The sequence below is a fragment of the Heterodontus francisci genome, chromosome 3 (genome assembly GCF_036365525.1).
Source record: "Heterodontus francisci isolate sHetFra1 chromosome 3, sHetFra1.hap1, whole genome shotgun sequence".
NCBI classification, from domain to species: domain Eukaryota; kingdom Metazoa; phylum Chordata; class Chondrichthyes; order Heterodontiformes; family Heterodontidae; genus Heterodontus; species Heterodontus francisci.
In genome coordinates this window covers 204,061,587-204,082,305 of record NC_090373.1, presented here as the reverse complement: position 1 = coordinate 204,082,305, position 20,719 = coordinate 204,061,587, and the positions used below count along the sequence as shown (strand labels likewise).

Below are 20,719 nucleotides of genomic sequence, written 5' to 3'. Positions count from 1 at the left end.
CAAGGTGGATGTGGAAAGGATGTTTCCCCTTGTGAATGAGTCCAGAACTAGGGAACACTGTTTTAAAATTAGGGATCGCCCTTTTAGGACAACAATAAGGAGAATTTTTTTCTCTCAGATGGTTGTGTGACTTTGGAACTCTCTGCCTTAGAAGGTGGTGGAGGCGGGGTCATTGAATAATTTTAAGGCAGAGCTAGATAGATTCTTGTTCGGCAAGGGAATCAAAGGTTATCGGGGGTAGATGGGAATTTGGAATTCAAGACACAAACAGATCAGCCATGATCAAATTGAATGGCGGAGCAGGCTAGAGGGGCTGACTGGCCTATTTCTGCTCCTAATTCGTATGTTCGTACATTCATATTTATGTTGGCAGTGTGATCTTGTAAAATTACTCGTAAACATTACCATTAATTAAACTGTGGAACCTTATCAAAAGGTTTCTCAAACTCCAGGAGCATCTTGCCAAGCCTTTCAAGGTCCTGCACGACCAGTGCACCTAGCAGGTAGATTATCAGAAAATCATAGATGCATTGCTCGCAATTTTTCATCCATTCAAATTAGCGCAATACATTGATTTCCCAAATGCCTTCCTGTAACATCCCAGACTCCAGCATAGGCACTGGGTCTAGGAAAATGTAGCTTCTTTTCAACTGTGGTTACAGCATGAATTATTCTCAAAGGAACCATAATTCCCATAGTTTTCTCCACTGGGTGAAAGACCTAATCCAGTTTTATGCAGACAATTATTTATATGGAAGGAATGAGGAAAACCATAGTTTAAGAGAGGTTCATTTTTTTATAAATACATTTTCAATCTGACTGCTCCTGGCCTACTACATTTCACTACCAACTGATCTCATTGCAAAGATATGCTTGTAAGCTCAATCAACTGATATTAGCACCCAGCAACAACTTTGACTGGCATGTGAGAAAATGCAACTTAGAGAGATTGCAGACATATATAAGAAATCTGTATGTAATGTCAAGAATAAATAACACTACTAGTGGTCCTCATGTCTAATCTGTGATATGTTTCAGAGTTGGTTTGATGAGCTATGGAGGAAGTTTGTGACGTATTCTGCAGGAGAGCGTTTATTTGGATTGCCAATCCAAGATTATGAAATACTGCAGAAAAATAAGTAAGTTGCATTTGACACTTTTATTTGTGGAAATGCTAGGGAATTCTGCTCTGTCAGATACTCTGAACCTCCCACACATAGAGATCCTCTTTTGTGAAATTGTAAGTACAGGGCAAAATAGGAGGAGCAGGAGTGGGGACTAATTGGATAATTTTTTCAAAGTTGATATGGTGGAAGAAAGAAAGACATGCATTCATGGAACATCTTTTTACTATGTCAGCACATCGCAAAGCGTTTTACAGCCACAGCGGTAATTATGAAGTGTAGTCACTGTTGTAATGTTGGAAACGTAGCAGCAAATTTGCACACAGCAAGCACCCAAAAACAGCGACATGATGACCAGATAATCTGTTTTAGTGCTGTTGGCCAGAACACCAGGGATAACTCCTCTGCTCTTTTCGAAATAGTGCCATTGGATCTTCTTACAACCACTTGAGAGAACAGACAGGGTCTCGATTTAATATCTTGTTTGAAAGACAACACCTCCAACAGTGCAGCACTCTCTCCATCCTTCACTAGTGAGTCAGCCTGGATTTTTGTCCTCAAGTCTCTATAGAGGGACTTGAATCCACAACCTTCTGACTCAGAGGCAAGGGTACTACCAGCTGAGCCCAGGCTGATAGATTGAATGGCCTCCTTCTCTGCTGTGTGATTCTGAGTATTGAGGTGATTTTCCAGGCCCTTTCTGGCAGATCTGGGACAGAATAGGGGAGAAAATTGTGCAAATATTGCTCCATCACATCATTGTGGCTTTCTCCCTTTACCATTTTCAGAAGGTGGGCCTTGTTTATTTTTATTCGTTCCTGGGATGTGGGCGTTGCCGGCTAGTCCAGCATTTATTGCCCATCCCTAATTGCCCTTGAGAGGGTGGCGGTGAGCTGCCTTCTTGAACCGCTGCAGTCCATGCGGGTTAGGTTCACCAACAGTGCTGTTAGGAAGGGAGTTCCAGGATTTTGACCTAGCAACAGTGAAGGAATGGCGATATTGCTCCAAGTCAGGATGGTGTGTGGCTTGGAGGGGAACTTGCAGGTGTGGTGTTCCCATGCATCTGCTGCCCTTGTCCTTCTAGGTGGTAGAGCTCATGGGTTTGGAAGGAGCCTTAGTGCGTTGCTGCAGTGCATCTTGTCGATGGTACACACTGATGCCACTGTGTGTCGGTGGTGGAGGGATTGAATGTTTGTCGATGAGGTGCCAATCAAGTGGGCTGCTTTGTCCTGGATGGTGTCGAGCTTCTTGAGTGTTGTTGGAGCTGCACCCATCCAGGCAAGTGGAGAGTATTCCATCACACTCCTGACTTGTGCCTTGTAGATGGCAGACAGGCTTTGGCGAGTCAGGAGGTGAGTTACTTGCTGCAGGATTCCTAACCTCTGACCTATCACCATAGACACAAGCTAAGCATATTTAAATTAGGCAAATATGGACTCTGCCATACTTCCCACCCTTTGTTCTGGTTGAACACTTACTGCAACGTGTTGGACCCTAATATCTAGTCTTCGAATATTGGTAGTTTGGAAGAAAGGAAGGATAAATGCATGGCTTGAAGCATGATGCAACAGGGAGGACTTCAGATTCTTGGGACATTGGGACCAGTTCTGGGGCAGGAAGCACCTGTTCAAAAGGGTCAGAATAAGAACATAAGAAATAGGAGCAGGAATAGGCCATTTAGCCCTTTGAGCCTGCTCTGCTATTCAATAAGATCTGGTCTGATTGTGGCCTTAGCTCCACTTTTCTGCTCGCTCCCTCATAACCCATTACTCCCCTGTAGATCAGATATCTGTCTAGCTCAGCCTTGAATATATTCAATGACCCATCCTTCACTGCTCTCTGGGATATAGAATTCCAAAGATTAATGACCCTCCGAGAGAAGACATTTCTACTCATCTCCTTAAATGGGAGATCCCTTATTTTGAAACTGTGTCCCCAGTTCTAGATACCCCACATAGGGAAACATCCTCTCAGTCAAACCTTTTTAAAAAAAATATTGCACTGAAACAGGCCCTTCGAGTCTGTGCCGACCATCAACCACCCATTTATACTAATCCTACATTCCTACCACATCCCCACCTGTCCCTAGATTCCCCTACCACCTACCTATATTAGGGGTAATTTATAATGGCCAATTTACCTATCAACCTGCAAGTCTTTGGTGGTGGGAGGAAACCGGAGCACCTGGCGAAAACCCACACAGACACAGGGAGAACTTGCAAACTCCACACAGGCAGTATGCAGAATTGAACCCGGGTCGCTGGAGCTGTGAGGCTGTGGTGCTAACCACTGCGCCACTGTGCTGCCCAAGCCCCTTGTCAGGACCCTCAGAATCTTTTATGTTTCAATAACATCAACTCTCATTCCTCTAAACTACAAGGAGTATAGGCCCAACCTACTCAACCTTTTCCCATAAGATAACTCCTTCATCTCAGGAATCAACCTAGTCAACCATCTCTGAAGTGCCTCCAATGCAAGTATATCCCTCCTTAAATAAGGAGACCAAAACTGTATTCAGTACTCTTGGGGATGAATTTTACAAGTCTGCCACCGAGAAAACAATGCGGTGCTGCCCTGATCCTCAGCACGGCAGCTCATTTAAATAGCCGGGGCGGGCTGCCCTCCCGATCATGTGGAAGGGGTGGGCTGTCTGTCCCCAGCAATGGCGTCAGCTATCTGTGCACAGGTGCTGGTGCCATTTTTAAAGGGATTTAAGCCCTATTGTTAAATTAAAATATTTAAAGATGCAATCAAGTAAAAAAACATTTACTTTGCCCCTCTCCCACCCCCAATAACCATAAAATAAATTACTTTCCCTCTCCCCCCGCAAAACACTTACCTTGTCCACCTGACCTTCACCCCCCCCCAAAGCGCATAAACTTTCACCTCAAACTCTTCCCACCATTCCCTACACCAATGATGTTACTTTGACCCCATTTGCCCCCTCCCGCATTGATAAACCTACCTCCTTCGCCCTCTCCACAAGTGTTCTGTCTTGTTTCCCCGAATGGGGATCCGAAGACGTGGGAGTGCCAGCCTGCAGCAGGAAGATTGCAGCGAGATGGAAGGCAGTGCCGAGGTATGATTAATTTATTAAATTAAATTAATTTAACTATGTTAATGGGGATCCTATTGCCGAGTGGCGGGAGGCCGTCATGAGGCCTCGCCGCCATCGGCAATATCAGGCCAGGCCCTCCCAGCATCGGGGTGCATTGTGGCCCTCTCCCGGAGGCATTTTCCGGCACTCCCCAGCCACGAGCCCCAACATCGGGGGGTCTGTAAAATTCAGCCCTAGATGTGGTCTCACCAATGCCCTGTACAATTGTAGCAAGACGTCCCTACTTTTATACTTCATTCCCTTGCAATATAGGTCAACATTCCATTTTCCTTCCTAATTACCTGCTGTACCTGCATGCCAACTTTTTGTAATTCGTGCACAAGGACATCCAGATCTGTCTGTTCTGCAGCATTCTGCAGTCTCTCTCTATTTAAATAATATTCTGCTTTTCTATTCTTCCCACCAAAGTGGACAACCTCACATTTTCCCGCATTATACTCCATCTTATAAATTTTGGCCCACTCACTTAACTTATCCATATCCCTTTGCAGACTCTTTGTGTACACCTCACATCTTGCTTTCCTACCTATCTTTGTCTCATCAGCAAATTTGGCTACAATACACTCGGTCCCTTCATCCAAGTCATTGATACAGATTGTAAATAGTTGAAGGCCCAGCACTGATCCCTGTGGCACTTCATTCGTAACAGCTTTGCCAACCCAAAACCCTGTCTGGTTCCAGTTAGTTAGCCAAACCACTATTCATGCTAATATATTACCAACAACACCATGAGCTCTTATTTTGTATAGCAACCTTTTATGTGGCACCTTATCAAATGCCTTTTGGAAATCCAAATACATGACATCTACTGGTTCCCCTTATCCACCCTGCTTGTTACATTCTCAAAGAGCTCTCATAAATTAGTCAAATACGATTTCCCTTCCACAAGGGAAGGGACAGTGGCGCAGTGGTTAGCACCGCAGCCTCACAGCACCAGCGACCCAGGTTTAATTCTGGGTACTGCCTGTGTGGAGTTTGCAAGTTCTCCCTGTGTCTGTGTGGGTTTTCGCCGGGTGCTCTGGTTTCCTCCCACAGCCAAAGAGTTGCAGGTTGATAGGTAAATTGGCCATTATAAATTGCCCCTAGTATTGATAGGGGAATATAGGGACAGGTTGGGCATGTGGTAGGAATGTGTAGGATTAGTATAAATGGGTGGTTGATGGTCAGCACAGTCTCGGTGGGCTAAAGAGCCTGTTTCAGTGCTGTATCTTAAAATTAAATAAATAAAACCATGTTAGCTCTGCCTGATTGTATTATGATTTTCTAAATGTCCTGCTATAATCTCTTCAACAATGAATTCTTGCATTTTCCTCATGACAGATGTTAGGCTAACTGCTCTATAGTTTTCTGCTTTCTATCTCCCTCCTTTCTTGAGTAGAAGTGTTACATTTGTGATTTTCCATTCCATTGGGACCTAAGCAGACAGTAAAGTGGAGTTGAGGCCACAATCAGATCAGCCATGGTCTTATTGAATGCAGTGCATGCTCAAGGGGCCGACTCCTGCTCCTAATTCTTGTGTTCTTGTGTTCAATCAATATGAAGATTAAAATCACCTATGATTATTGCAGTACCTTTCTAACATTCCCACATTACTTCTTGATTTATACTCTATCCTACAGTGTAGTTACTGTTAGGTGGCCCATAAACTACTGTCAGCAATGACTTCTTTCCCTTCCTATTTCTTATCTCCACCTAAACTGATTCTACATCTTGATCTTCCAAGTCGAGATCATTTCTCACAACTGTACTTATCTCATCCTTTATTAACAGGGCTACTCCACCTCCATTTCCTTTCTTTCTACCCTCCTGAAATGTCGAATACCCTTGAATATTCAGTTCCCAGCCTTGGTCATTCTGCAATCATGTCTGTAATAGCTATTATATCATACGCATTTATTTCTATTTGTGCTATCAATTCATCCATCTTGTTACGAATGCTGCGTGCATTCAGATAAAGAACCATTAATTCTGTATTGTTACCATTTTTCCCTATTTGACTGTATATGCTGGGGCACTCTTAAGTTTCTACACTGTCCCTTCCTAGCACATCCTGTCACAAAACACATCACATCCTGATCAGAGAACTCCTCTACCCTGATGATGCTATGCTAGTTGCTTACACAGCTACAAAGACTCATGGACTGCCTCTCCGAAGCCTGAAACTTGTTCTCCTTGACTATAAGCATCAAAAAAACTGTGGTCATGAGACAAGGTGTTGCACCCCTGCCCCTGATCATACTAAATAACACCCCACTGGAAGTAGTTAGCAAATTCTGCTACCTTGGGCCCACAGTGAAAGACAATCTGTCCCTTAATGCATAGCTTGATACACACATAGGGAAAGCAGTTCCCACCTTTGGCTAACCTGCAGAATGTGCTTGAGATAACACCAAGCTGCCCCTTAGGACCAAACTTATGGTTTCTAAGGCCTGTGTTCTCAGCACCTTGCTGTATGGCTGTGAAACATGGGTGACTTACAGCTACCAGGAAAAAAAGTGCAATAATTTCCATCTTCGCTGTCTGCGGCTGTTATATATGTAAATATTGTTATACTATCTGTAAAGTGTTAGGAACTAATTAGCTAGGAACTAGTTGTTATGTGTAAGTGTTCCAGTGGGGGGCCTCATTCACGGCTGCACTGGGGAGTCATGTTATATGGACACAAGAACCAGTTCAACTAGGGTTCTACAGCACAAGCATGGTGTTAAATAAACAAGACTGACTCCAGCATTTTCCAAGTTTAAAGTGTGATTCTTTCCAACATCTGGGAAGCAGAAACAACATAAAGATGAAACATGGTGGCAGCGAGTGTCTGTGAGTAAACCTACAACATTTTTAAAAGCATCAGATTGAGAAAAGTGACCCAAATTAATGCCAGAGAGAGAGAGACAGAAAAACTGAGTGACTTGTGCGAAAATTCGGGGAAAAAAAACATCGAAATGTCAGCCGGGACAGGAATGAATGCACTGCTGCAGCCCATAACGAATTGGGGAGCAGATGATGTCATGGAGGCATTTGAGAAGTTGAAACGAAAGTGCAATTTGGCATTCAATAGTTTCCTAAAAGGCACTAGTGAAGAGAAGAGGATCAGCTCTATCCTTCTGTGGGCTGGAGATAGAAGATTAAATTTATTTAACAGCTGGGATCGAAGCGAAGAGGACAGCAGAAACCCAGACAAAAGTTTTGAAAGATTCAGCACCCATCTCCAGCCAAAATCAAATCATTGGATATCCCAATATGAATTTCAAGGCCTCAGACAGGAACTAGGTGAGCCTATTGACAATTTTGTAGCAAGTTTGAAAAATACATCCAGAAAATGTAAATTTAAGGACACAGATGACAGATCAGCTCATTTGGGGTTCTGTACATCCTGAAATACAGAATGGTCTAATTGGACAGGATAAGCTCACAATATCGCAGGCTGTAAACACTGCCAGAGCACATGAAACCATGAGCAGACAGATGAAGACTCTGACCTTCCAAATGGCTAGCCTTCATTTAAGCCAAGAGACAGGCAGCAGGGTCGATGCAGTGAAACAACAACTAAAGAATGTACACCAAACTGAGAGAAAGACGTGCAGGAGCTGTAGACAACCACATGAATGGACAGATAGAAGGAAATGTCCCGCATATGGATCAATCTGCAGAGCTTGTGGAAAGACCAATCACTGGGAAAAGATGTAGAACAAGGCAAGAAGGTTGTAGATGAGCTATCAGAGGCAGAGTAACAGGGTGAAGGAAGAGCAAAATAAACCAAAACATCCATACCCTGGAAGATGGCGATGGGTTTGAGAACATGATAGACATAGGAACCATAGAATTGCATGCAATGTCCGGATGTGACAGTTCCCAGAGAAAAGAAATTCACACAACTATTCAGATCAGGAAGAGGCTAAGAAATAAGCCCACAATGATAAATCTGAAGGTGAAGATTGATACTGGAGCGCAGAGTAACACCATCCCGCTCAGACTATACCAGCAGATCTTTCCTGAAAATTTGGAAAAAAATGATTATCCAAGGGAAGGTGCTCTGAAACCAAACAACGTCATGCTAACAGCATACGGGGGAACTGAGATTCAACTGCGAGGAGCAACCCAAATCAGAGGGATACACAAAGGAAAAGATGTTAGCTCTATGCTCTACATCACAGAAACAGATGGTCCAGCTATCCTGGGGTTGAGTAGTTGTGAAGAGCTGCAGATTATCTCAGTAAACCATGAGGTGAAGGAGGCGACACTGAGGGTTGAAGATAGTACACCCGTTGAAAATCGCATTCCGATATGAAACAAAGAAGATCTGGTACAAATGTATCCAGAGTGTTTTGATGAAACGGTTGGATGCTTCGAAGATTTTGAGTATCACATCACTATTGACCCAGCGTTGAAACCAATGATCATCCCCCACGTAAAGTACCAGTAGAACTAAAAGGAAAGCTTGAAAGAGAGCTCCGAGAAATGGAAGAAAAAGTGACCGCCAGAGTCACAGAGCCGACAGATTGGGTAAATTCCATCGTTGTGATAGAGAAGCCAAATGGACAGCTAAGAATTTGCCTCGATTCCAAAGATCTTAACCAAGCAATAAAGAGGGATCACTATCCTATTCCAACATTGGAAGAAATCACACCAGCACTGGCAGGGGTAAAGGTTTTCAGCAAGCTTGATGCCAGAAATGACTACTGGAATGCAAAGCTAGACACAGAATCTTCACTGTTGACAACATTCAACACACCTATTGGACGGTTCAAATTCCTGTGTCTACCCTTTGGTCTCAAAGTGAGCCATGATGTGTTCCAACAGAAAGTAGACGAGACATACAGGGGATGCAAATCATCGGCATAGCTGATGATTTTCAGAATATATGGTGTAGATGGAAAAGATCATGAAACCATCTACATGAAGCCATGGAGAGAACCAGGAAAGCTGGGATTAAGCTAAACGCAGTCAAATGCATTGTGAAAGTGACAGAATGCCAGTTCTTTGGAATGGTGTACACACCTGATGGAGTTAAGCTGAGCGCTGAAAGAATCTCAGCCATCTTGGGGATGGAAGCCCCAAGAGATAAGGGAGAGTTGAGAAGTTTCCTTGGTTTAATACAATACATTAGCTGCTTTATTCCGCGCATGTCAGAACACACAGTGACCCTGTGGGAGCTGATGAACGAAGATGTAGAGTACCAGTGGTCAGAGTCACATGACAGGAGTTTCAACAAACTCAAAAAGGTAATATGCAAGGAGACAAGTCAGTCGTACTACGACAGAAAGAAACTTGTCACTCTGCAAGTAGATGCTTCCACAAAAGGACTGGGAGCAGCCCTGGTACAGGAGGGAAAGCCAAAAGCATTTGCATCCAAAGCTCTGACATCAGCTGAGACAAGATACACCAACACAGAGAGAGAGCTTTTGGAAGTCATGTATGGATGTGAGAAGTTCCACACATATCTGTATGGGAAGAAGTTTACAGTGGAGAGTGATCATCGTCCACTGGAGCAGATCTACAAGAAAAATCTATGTAAAGCACCAGCAAGACTGCAGAGGTTACTCTTGAGGCTTCAGAGTTATGATTTCACTCTGAAATAGAAGCCAGGAAGAGAAATGGTGCTGGTAGACACCCTATCTCGGTTGTCACCACAGGAGAAACATGAGGTAGAAGATCTAGGCATAAAGAATAATCACCTAGAGAACGTAACACCACCGAAACTGAGTCAAATTAGAGATGAGACCAACAAAGATGAGGAGTTACAGATGCTGTCTCAGTAAGCGATCCAGGTATGGCCAGATAGGATGCAGCACACACAGCCAGCAATATGGCAGTGCTGATCTATCAGAGATGACATCTCACTGGAAGATGCTGTTTTGCTGGCCAGATCCAGAATAATCATAACTAAAACAATGCAGGCAGAATTTCTCCAAAAGATACACAAAGGCCATATGGGGATGGGGAAGTGTAAGCTCAGAGCCAAATCAGCTGTATACTGGAAAGGCATATACAAAGATATCAAAAATATGGTGTCTACGTACAATGTATGCCAGAAGTACAGAAACTCACAACAGTAAGAGGAGATGATAGCTACTGAAGTACCACCCAGACCGTGACATATTGTAGGAGTCGACTTATTCACACATAATCAAGAATGGTATCTCATAGTCACAGACTACTACTCAAAATGTCCTTTTATCCAGAAGTTGAATGACTTGAATGCCACAACAATAATCTCAGCACTACAAGTTCTGTTCGCTGAGCAAGGGATTCCTGAAAGGTTAATATGTGACAATGGCACCCAATTTACATCCAGAGAATTTAAGGAATTCGCTGACCAGTATGGGTTCAAAACCATCATCCCATTACCACACTACCCACGGGGACACGGAATTATAGAAAGACACGTCCAGATGGTCAGAAGAACATTTGTGAAATGCCAAGAGACGAAGGAAGACCCAAACCTGGCCTTATTTTCAGTCCAATCCACACCTCTCAAGGCTGACATGAAATCACCTGCAGAGCTGTTAAATGGAAGAAAATATAAGACAACTCTGCCAAGCAAAATACATCCTTCAACTGACCAGGAAGAAGTGAGACAACAACTCGCTGAAGCACAGGTAAGACGAGAGCAACACTTCAACAAATATGCTAAATCCCTACCCGAACTGTTGAAAGGACAAATAGTTCATGTACAGGATCCAATCATGAAAACCTGGAGCCTAGCAAAAGTTGCTAGTGAAGCTGAGACTCCAAGGTCATATATCATTGAGACCGAAACCGGTAACCAAATGAGAAGGAACAGAATCCATATTCGACCTACACCTGAGCTGGAACAACAGAAAAGACCATCAACAGCACCGGAAACATCACTATCCAGCGAGACAACATTAACAACATCACCAGAAGTGACACAATATTGCTTGTACAGCATGGCAACTCACCACTAAGAGCAACAAATGCCAAATCTGCAAGATGGAGGCACAACATCTTACCACCCAAGCAATACCGTCAATAATATTTTAAAAACAATACACACTCTAAAAGACTCCAAAAGGGGTTCAGATTATTTCCACAAGTCAGATGATAATCTTCTTTATTTATATTTTCAGTTATATTGCTATAGGGGCATGATGTTTTAAAGAAAGGGGGATGTTATATATGTTTATATTCTACTATCTGTAAAGTGTTTGGAACTAATTAGCTAGGAACTAGTTGTTATGTGTAAGTGTTCCAGTGGGAGGCGTCATTCATGGCTGCACTGGGGAGTCATGTTATATGTAACACAAGAACCAATTCAACCAGGTTCCACAGCACAAGCCTGGCATTGAAATAAACAAGACTGACTCCAGCCTTTTTCAAGTTTAAAGTGTGATTCTTTCCAAAATCTGGGAACCAAAAACAGTTCTGTGGGAACGAGAGAGACTCACGGTTGGTGTGTTGCCTCCCAGGTGCCAGGGTTCGTGATGTCTCGGATCGTGTTTTTGGGATCCTTAAGGGGGAGGGGGAGCAGCCCCAAGTCGTGGTCCACATAGGCACCAACGACATAGGTAGAAAGAGCGATGGGGATTTAAGGCAGAAATTCAGGGAGCTAGGGTGGAAGCTTAGAGCGAGAACAAACAGAGTTGTTATCTCTGGGTTGTTGCCCGTGCCACGTGATAGCGAAGCGAGGAATAGGGAGAGAGAGGAGTTGAACACGTGGCTGCAGGGATGGTGTAGGAGGGAGGGTTTTGGTTTCCTGGATAATTGGGACTCTTTCTGGGGTAGGTGGGACCTCTACAAACAGGATGGTCTTCACCTGAACCAGATGGGTACCAATAGCCTGGGGGGGAGATTTGCTAGTGCTCTTCGGGGGGGTTTAAACTAATTCAGCAGGGGAATGGGAACCTAAATTGTAGTTCCAGTGTACAGGATGTTGAGAGTAGTGAGGTCAGGGATAAGGTTACAAGGACGCAAGAGGGCACTGGCAAGCAAGAACTTGGTTTAAAGTGTGTCTACTTCAACGCCAGGAGCATCCGGAATAAGGTGGGTGAGCTTGCAGCATGGGTTGGTACCTGGGATCTCGATGTTGTGGCCATTTCGGAGACATGGGTAGAGCAGGGGCAGGAATGGATGTTGCAGGTTCCGGGATTTAGATGTTTCAGTAAGAACAGAGAAGATGGTAAAAGAGGAGAGGGTGTGGCATTGTTAATCAAGGAGAGTATTACAGCGACAGAAAGGACGTTTGAGGACTCGTCTACTGAGGTAGTATGGGCCGAGGTTAGAAACAGGAGAGGAGAGGTCACCCTGTTGGGAGTTTTCTATAGACCTCCGAATAGTTCCAGAGATGTAGAGGAAAGGATAGCGAAGATGATTCTCGACAGGGGCGAGAGTAACAGGGTAGTTGTTATGGGGACTTTAACTTTCCAAATATTGACTGGAAATACTATAGTTCGAGTACTTTAGATGGGTCAGTTTTTGTCCAGTGTGTGCAGGAGGGTTTTCTGACACAGTATGTAGACAGGCCAACCAGGGGCGATGCCACATTGGATTTGGTACTGGGTAATGAACCCGGCTAGGTGTTAGATTTAGATGTAGGTGAGCACTTTGGTGATAGTGATCACAATTCGGTTATGTTTACCTTAGCGATGGGCAGGGACAGGTATATACCGCAGGGCAAGAATTATAGCTGGGGGAAAGGAAATTATGATGCGATTAGGCAAGATTTAGGATGCGTAGGATGGGGAAGGAAACTGCAGGGGATGGGCACAATCGAAATGTGGAGCTTATTCAAGGAGCAGCTACTGCGTGTCCTTGATAAGTATGTACCTGTCAGGTAGGGAGGAAGTTGTCAAGCGAGGGAGCCATGGTTTACTAAAGAAGTTGAAGCGCTTGTCAAGAGGAAGAAGGCGGCTTATGTTAGGATGAGACGTGAAGGCTCAGTTAGGGCGCTTGAGAGTTACAAGCTAGCCAGAAAGGATCTGAAGGGAGAGCTAAGAAGAGCAAGGAGAGGACACGAGAAGTCATTGGCGGATAGGATCAAGGAAAACCCTAAGGCTTTCTATAGGTATATCAGGAATAAAAGAATGACTAGAGTTAGATTAGGGCCAATCAAGGATAGTAGTGGGAAGTTGTGTGTGGAATCAGAGGAGATAGGGGAAGCGTTAAATGAATATTTTTCGTCAGTATTTACAGTAGAGAAAGAAAATGTTGTCGAGGAGAATACTGAGATTCACACTACTAGGCTAGATGGGATTGAGGTTCACAAGGAGGAGGTGTTAGCAATTTTGGAAAGTGTGAAAATAGATAAGTCCCCTGGGCCAGATGGGATTTATCCTAGGATTCTCTGGGAAGCCAGGGAGGAGCCTTTGTCCTTGATCTTTATGTCGTCATTGTCGACAGGAATAGTGCCAGAAGACTGGAGGATAGCAAATGTTGTCCCCTTGTTCAAGAAGGGGAGTAGAGACAGCCCTGGTAATTATAGACCTGTGAGCCTTACTTCGGTTGTGGGTAAAATGTTGGAAAAGGTTATAAGAGACAGGATTTATAATCATCTTGAAAAGAATAAGCTCATTAGCGATAGTCAGCACGGTTTTGTGAAGGGTAGGTCGTGCCTCACAAACCTTATTGAGTTTTTCGAGAAGGTGACCAAACAGGTGGATGAGGGTAAAGCAGTGGATGTGGTGTATATGGATTTCAATAAGGCGTTTGATAAGGTTCCCCACGGTAGGCTATTGCAGAAAATACGGAAGTATGGGGTTGAAGGTGATTTAGAGCTTTGGATCAGAAATTGACTAGCTGAAAGAAGACAGAGGGTGGTGGTTGATGGCAAATGTTCATCCTGGAGTTTAGTTACTAGTGGTGTACCGCAAGGATCTGTTTTGGGGCCACTGCTGTTTGTCATTTTTATAAATGACCTGGAAGAGGGTGTAGAAGGGTGGGTTAGTAAATTTGCGGATGGCACGAAGGTCGGTGGAGTTGTGGATAGTGCCGAAGGATGTTGTCGGGTACAGAGGGACATAGATAGGCTGCAGAGCTGGGCTGAGAGATGGTAAATGGAGTTTAATGCGGAAAAGTGTGAGGTGATTCACTTTGGAAGGAGTAACAGGAATGCAGAGTACTGGGCTAATGGGAAGATTCTTGGTCGTGTAGATGAGCAGAGAGATCTTGGTGTCCAGGTACATAAATTCCTGAAAGTTGCTACCCAGGTTAATAGGGCTGTTAAGAAGGCATATGGTGTGTTAGCTTTTATTCGTCGGGGGATCGAGTTTCGGAGCCACGAGGTCATGCTGCAGCTGTACAAAACTCTGGTGAGACCGCACCTGGAGTATTGCGTGCAGTTCTGGTCACCGCATTATAGGAAGGATGTGGAAGCTTTGGAAAGTGTGCAGAGGAGATTTACTAGGATGTTGCCTGGTATGGAGGGAAGGTCTTACGAGGAAAGGCTGAGGGACTTGAGGTTGTTTTCGTTGGAGAGAAGGAGGAGGAGAGGTGACTTAATAGAGACATATAAGACAATCAGAGGGTTAGATAGGGTGGTTAGTGAGAGTCTTTTTCCTCGGATGGTGATGGCAAACACGAGTGGACATAGCTTTAAGTTGAGGGGTGATAGATATAGGACAGATGTTAGAGGTAGTTTCTTTACTCAGAAAGTAGTAGGGGCGTGGAACGCCCTGCCTGCAACAGTAGTAGACCTGTCAACTTTAAGGGCATTTAAGTGGTCATTGGATAGATATAGGATGAAAATGGAATAGTGTAGGTCAGATGGTTTCACAGGTTGGCGCAACATCGAGGGCCGAAGGGCCTGTACTGCGCTGTAATGTTCTAATTCTAATTCTTCTAATTCTAATTCTAATAAATGCGAAAGAGCGGCACATTATGGGTATATCCTGGCAGGATAAAATCACAAATGTGGCAGTCCTTGCAAAGGCAGAGCTCAAGTGTATTGGCATTAATCAAACAGAGGTGGCTTTGGTGGATCGGACACATCTGCAGGATGGAAGACGGTCGCATACCCAAGGACCTTCTGTCTGGTGTGCTAGCTAGGACCTGACAACCAGTGGAGCACACAAAGTTCCGCTTCAAGGATGCTTGCAAGCATGACAAGAAGGCCTTAAATATCGACTATCATACTTGGGAGTCACTCGCTGGCGAAAGAGGGAAATGGCGACACATCCTGTGGACTGGTGTGAACTACCACGATGACCAGTGGCTACAGGAGCTTAGCAACAGGCACCAACATCAAGACTAACAACTCACGGCATCATTTGGCAGCTTCACGTGCAGCACTTGTGGCAGAACCTGACTCTCAAGGATTGGCAGTCACAGCCATCAACAAAGGTACATCAAGAGCAGACATCCCACCTAAATGGATTGTTTGCTGCCTGTCCATAATCTTTCATAGATGGAAGGATGCCAACCCTAACCCTTCCTCTCATACTCTGGTTATCATTACCCATATCGCTACTCTGCACTATTGCCTTGTCCATTCTTGTTAACTTTCTAAATCTCCCCTCACGTGAACCCTTCCCCCTCAACACCTCAACAGCACTGCAATGAATGTCCTTGCAGGGAGGTTCACTAATGTGGTTGGGGAGGGTTTTAACTAAATTGGCAGCGAAATGGGCACCAGCCTATAAAAGTAGAAATGAGGAATAAGGTGCATAAAGGAGTGAGAGTGTTGGGTAGTACTAAAGAAGGATATAGTATATTGGATTGGGGCAGACTAAGAAAGACTACAAGGAATTCAAAGACAGGTTTAGAATGCATGTGTGTAGATGTACAAAGCGTGGTGAATATGGTTGGTGAGCTATCTGCACAAATAGCCACTTGGGAATATGATGTAGTGATAATAACACAAACTTGGCTTAAAAATGGTGAGGACTGGGCACTTAATATTCAAAGATACAAAGTATTCATAAAAGATAGGGAAGGAAAAAAGGGAGGTTGGGTGGCATTACTGATTAGGGATTACACTGTGGTGTGGAAAAGAGGGATGTCCTTGAGGGGGCGAAGAGAGATTCCATTTGGGATGATCTAGGCTTCCAAATAGTGAGGGAGAAATAGAGGAGCCAATAAGCAGGCAAGTCACAGAGCTGTGTGATAGTCATAACAATACAGAAGGAGGCCATTCGGCCCACCGAGTGCATGACAACTCTGCAGAGCAATCTAATCAGTCCCATTGCCCTGCTCTTTCCCCATAGCCATGCCAGTCTATTTCCCTTAAGTGCCCATCCAATTTCCATTTGAAATCATTCATCAACTCCATTTCCACTATCCACATTGGCAGCGAGTTTCAGGTCATTACCAATTGCTGCATAAAAAAGTTCTTCCTCACATACCCTGCATCTCTTTCCCAAAACCTTAAATCTGTGTCCCCAAGTCCTAATGGGAACAGCTTTTCTTTATCTATCCTATCTAAACCTATCACAATCTTCTTTACCTCTATGAAATCTTTCCTCAATCTTCTCTGCTCTAAGGAGAACAACCCCAACTTTTCCAGCCTAACCTTGTAACTAAAATCCTTCATCCCTGAAACCATTCTGGTAAATCTATGCACCCTCTCAAGGACCCTCACATCCTTCCTAAAGTGTGGTGACCAGAACTGGACACAATAGTTCCGTTGTGGGCCTAACCAGAACTTTATAAAGGCTCAACATTACTTCCCTGCTTTTGTACTCAATACCTCTATTTATGAAGCTCAAGGTCCCATATGCTTTGCGAACTACTCTCTTGATTTGTCCTATGCCCTTTAAAGAGCTATGCACATGAATCTCCTGGTCCTTCTGTCCCTGTCCTCTCTTTAGAACTGTACCAATTCACCTATATTGCCTCTCCCTATCCCTTTTGCCAAAATACATCACATTTCTCTGTATTAAATTCCATCTGCCACTTTGTCTGCCCATTCTGCTAGGCTATCTATGTCCTGTTGCGGTTGATTGGTAACATCCTCACTGTCTGTAACAGCTCCAAGTTTGGTATCATCGGAAAATTTTGAAATTTTACTGTGTATTCCAAATCCAAGTCATTGATGTATATCAAAAAAAACAATGGTTCTAGCGCTGAACCTAAGGGAACAAGGGGTAGGCCATTTAAGTCTGAGATGAGAAGGAATTTCTTGACTCAAAGGGTGGTAAATCTTTGGAATTCTCTACCCTAGAGGGCTGTGGAATCATTGAGTATGTTCAAGACAGAAATCAATAACTATATGGATACTATGACATCAAAGGATATTGAGATAGTGCAGGAAAGTGGCGTTGAGGTAGATGATCAGCCAGGATCTAATTGAATGGCGGAGCAGGCCCGTTGGGCTGAATGGTCTACTCCTGCTCCAATGTTCTTACGTTTCTATTAATACTGCTGTTTACTAGTCTTCAGTGTGAAAAACAACCATTTACCATGACTATAATAAAAACAATATACTGTGAATGCTAGAAATCTGAAATAAAAACAACACTTTCTGTTTTTGTTTCATTTACTATGACTATTTTTTTTCAGTCTTTAAGTCAAATTTTTATCCAAGCTGACACTGACCCTCCTATTCCATGAGCCTCAATTTTAGTAACTGGCCTTTTATGTGGTACTTTGTCAAAGGCTTTCTTAATATCCATAAAGACATCAACCATTTCTTCCTCCTGTTCTGATGAAAGATCACAGACCTGAAACGTTAACTCTACTTCTTTGTCCATCAATGCTGCCTGACTTGCTGAGTATTTCCAGCACTTTCTGTTTTTAATCCATTTCTTTCCCTTCATCAATGTTCTCTGTTACTTTATAAAAACAAATCAGTTACATTAGTCAAGCACGATCTGCCTTTTACAAATCTGTGCTGCCTTTCCCTAATTAACTCAAGCCTCTCCAAGTGCCTGTTGATATTTTTCCCTGATGATCGTTTTTAAAACCTTGCCCACCACTGATGCTAAACTGACTGGCCTGCAGTTACTAGAAATGTCCTTACACCTTTCTTGAATAAGGGTGTCACATTTGCCACTCTCCAATCCTTTGACACCTCCCCGCTATATCTCGGGAAGATTGGAAAATTATGGCAAGCCCCTCTGCTGTCTCCACCCCAATTCCTTTAGCAACCTGGGATGCAAGCCATCCGGACCAAGTGATTTATCCACTCTAGGCATAGCCTGCCATTTCAGTACCTCCTGCCACTCAATTTTCACCTCATCATTACCTCTACCAGCTCTGCTTCTACCAATATTTTGTCAGCATCCTCTTTCTTCGTAAGCACTGATACAAAGTACTCATTAAGTATTCAAGCCTTGTCCTGCGCCTCTAAGCATGCATCATGCTCTTTGCCCCTAATAGGTTCCACCCCATCTCTTACTATCCAATTACTATTTACATGCAAAAAACTTTTGGTTTCCCTTTTATGTTAACTCCCATTCTATTCCCATATTCTCTTGTTGTCAGTCATATTTTCCTCATCACTTCCCCTCTCAACTGATTTTATTTCACCTGGATCTTACTTGAAGAATTCGCATGACATGTATCATAAATCATCTTTTTTAGTTACATCATATTCTGTATCTCCCTCGTCATCCAAGGAGCCCTGGCTTTGGTTCCCTTACTTGTTGCCTTGATTGGAATGTGCTTCGCCTGTACTTGAAACATTTCCCCCTTAAAGATCACCCATTGCTCAGTTACAGTATTTCCTGTCGATCTTTGGACATCCTTCCGACCATATATCTGTGCCACCACTAAGACCGCCTGTTTCCACCTCAGTAACATCACCCCACTCTTCTCCTGCCTCAGCACATCGGTTGCTGAAACCCTCATTCATGCCTTTGTTACCTCTAGACTTGATCATTCCAATGCACTCCTACATTCTGCCATCTTGAAAGTTGAGTTCATCCAAAACTCTGCTGCCGATATCCTTACTCGCACCAAAGGCTGGATTTTACCTTAGGTGGATGGGAATTCGCCAGTGACCTTTATGTCGCTGGCGAACCCGCTTCTGCCTAGCCCGGGGATCCGTCCCGTATTTTACGGGTTCCCGGACTTTAATTGTCCCGAGGCGGGACTTCCACCTACTCGAGGGAGGAGGTCCCGCCTCAGTGAGCATCCAGCTACTCAGCGGGCTGGCAGCTCAGTCCCAGCAGCGCCACTGGGAGCGATGGCCACTGCTGGGACTGCAGCCCAGCCAATGCTATGTAGCCTGGAGACGAGGTAAGTTGGGCTTGCCTCACCAGGGAGATCGGTCCTTCCCTGGTGAGGCTGGAGTGGTCATTTGGGGGGAAGGGGGATGTCTTAGGTCCCGGGGGTCGGTTGGGAGGCAGGGGCAGCCCTCAATCGGGCACCCTCTGCCCGACTGCCATGGCAATCCCCCCTCAGGGTGCGTAAAGGCCGGCAGCTATTGCTGGACGGCCTTTCACGTCCCCAGCACGCCTGCTTGCCATGGGTAAAATACCCGTGGAGCTGGGCAAGGGCCCTTAAGTGGCCACTTAAGGGCCTTGATTGGCCTCAGGCGGGCGGGCGGGCCGTTGCCACAACCCCTCCCCCAACCCCCCTCCGCCCGACTGCTGTAAAGTTGACTGGAGCCGGGAGCGAGGCGGGTAGGCATCCCGGAGCCTCCTGCTCAATTTTACGTCACCCCCACGCCACCATCCGACCCGCTGGGGCGGCGTAAAATTCAGCTCCAAGTGTCATTCACTCATCTGTGCTCACTGACCTACAATTGGCTCCCAATTAAGCAATGACTGGATTTTAAAATTCTCATCTTTTCTTCAAATCCCTCCTACCCTTCCTTTCTCTAATTTACTCCAGCCTTACAATCCTCCGAGATATCTATGCTGCTCGAGTTCTGGCCTCTTCAGCAGCCCTGATTTTAGTTGCTTCATCGCTGGTGGCATGCCTTCAGCTTCCAAGGCCTTAAAATCTGGAATTCCCATCCTCAACCTCTGCACCTCACTATCTTTCTTTCTTTCATTAAGATGCACCTGAGAGCCTACATCTTTGACCAAGCTTTTGTTTATCTACCATATCTTCTTATGTGGTTCGGTGTCAAGTGTTGGTTTGTCATGCTCCTGTTAAGTGCCTCAGGATGTTTTATTATGTTAAAGGAACTAAATAAATACATGTTGTTGTCATGTTTGGAGGTCCTCCTGGCCCCCTGTCGGTAGAGGACATCTCTCCTTCTTTCTACATCTTCCACCGAGGCCCCTAGTACAGTGTCTGAAAACCTTGGGCTCCCATATTGTGCATTCTTTCTCCCAGGTCAGATTCAATTCCTGCATGACAGCCACAAGGCATCCCCTCTTTAAGAGGAGCAGGCTAGCTTTAAGCAGTGCAGGCGAGCTTTAAATGGTGTTAGGAAGTTATGAAATGGGCTCCTGCTGTTTTCACACAAAGAACAATGATGTTAGCTCTGGCTGCACACAATTATTCAAATAAGCAGGCAGCATGAAGTTGGCATGGGTGCGAATTAATTGCACATCATGATCCTGTGCCCATTATAAGGAGCATCCAATTTAGCCACATGCACTCTTATGCTGTTTCAATGAGAGTTTTTTTT

The 20,719-nt window shown here is 44.4% G+C and overlaps 1 protein-coding gene across 1 annotated transcript in view; it reads left to right on the top strand.

Annotated features, from left to right (window-relative positions):
• Positions 1 to 20,719, top strand: part of LOC137367180 (dynein axonemal heavy chain 8-like) — a 2,531,605-nt gene that overhangs the window by 935,917 nt on the left and 1,574,969 nt on the right. Inside the window, exon 105 of the mRNA XM_068028616.1 lies at positions 1,039 to 1,139. Within this exon, the coding sequence (XP_067884717.1) occupies positions 1,039 to 1,139 (101 nt within the window). The remainder of the gene's footprint in view (positions 1 to 1,038; positions 1,140 to 20,719) is intronic.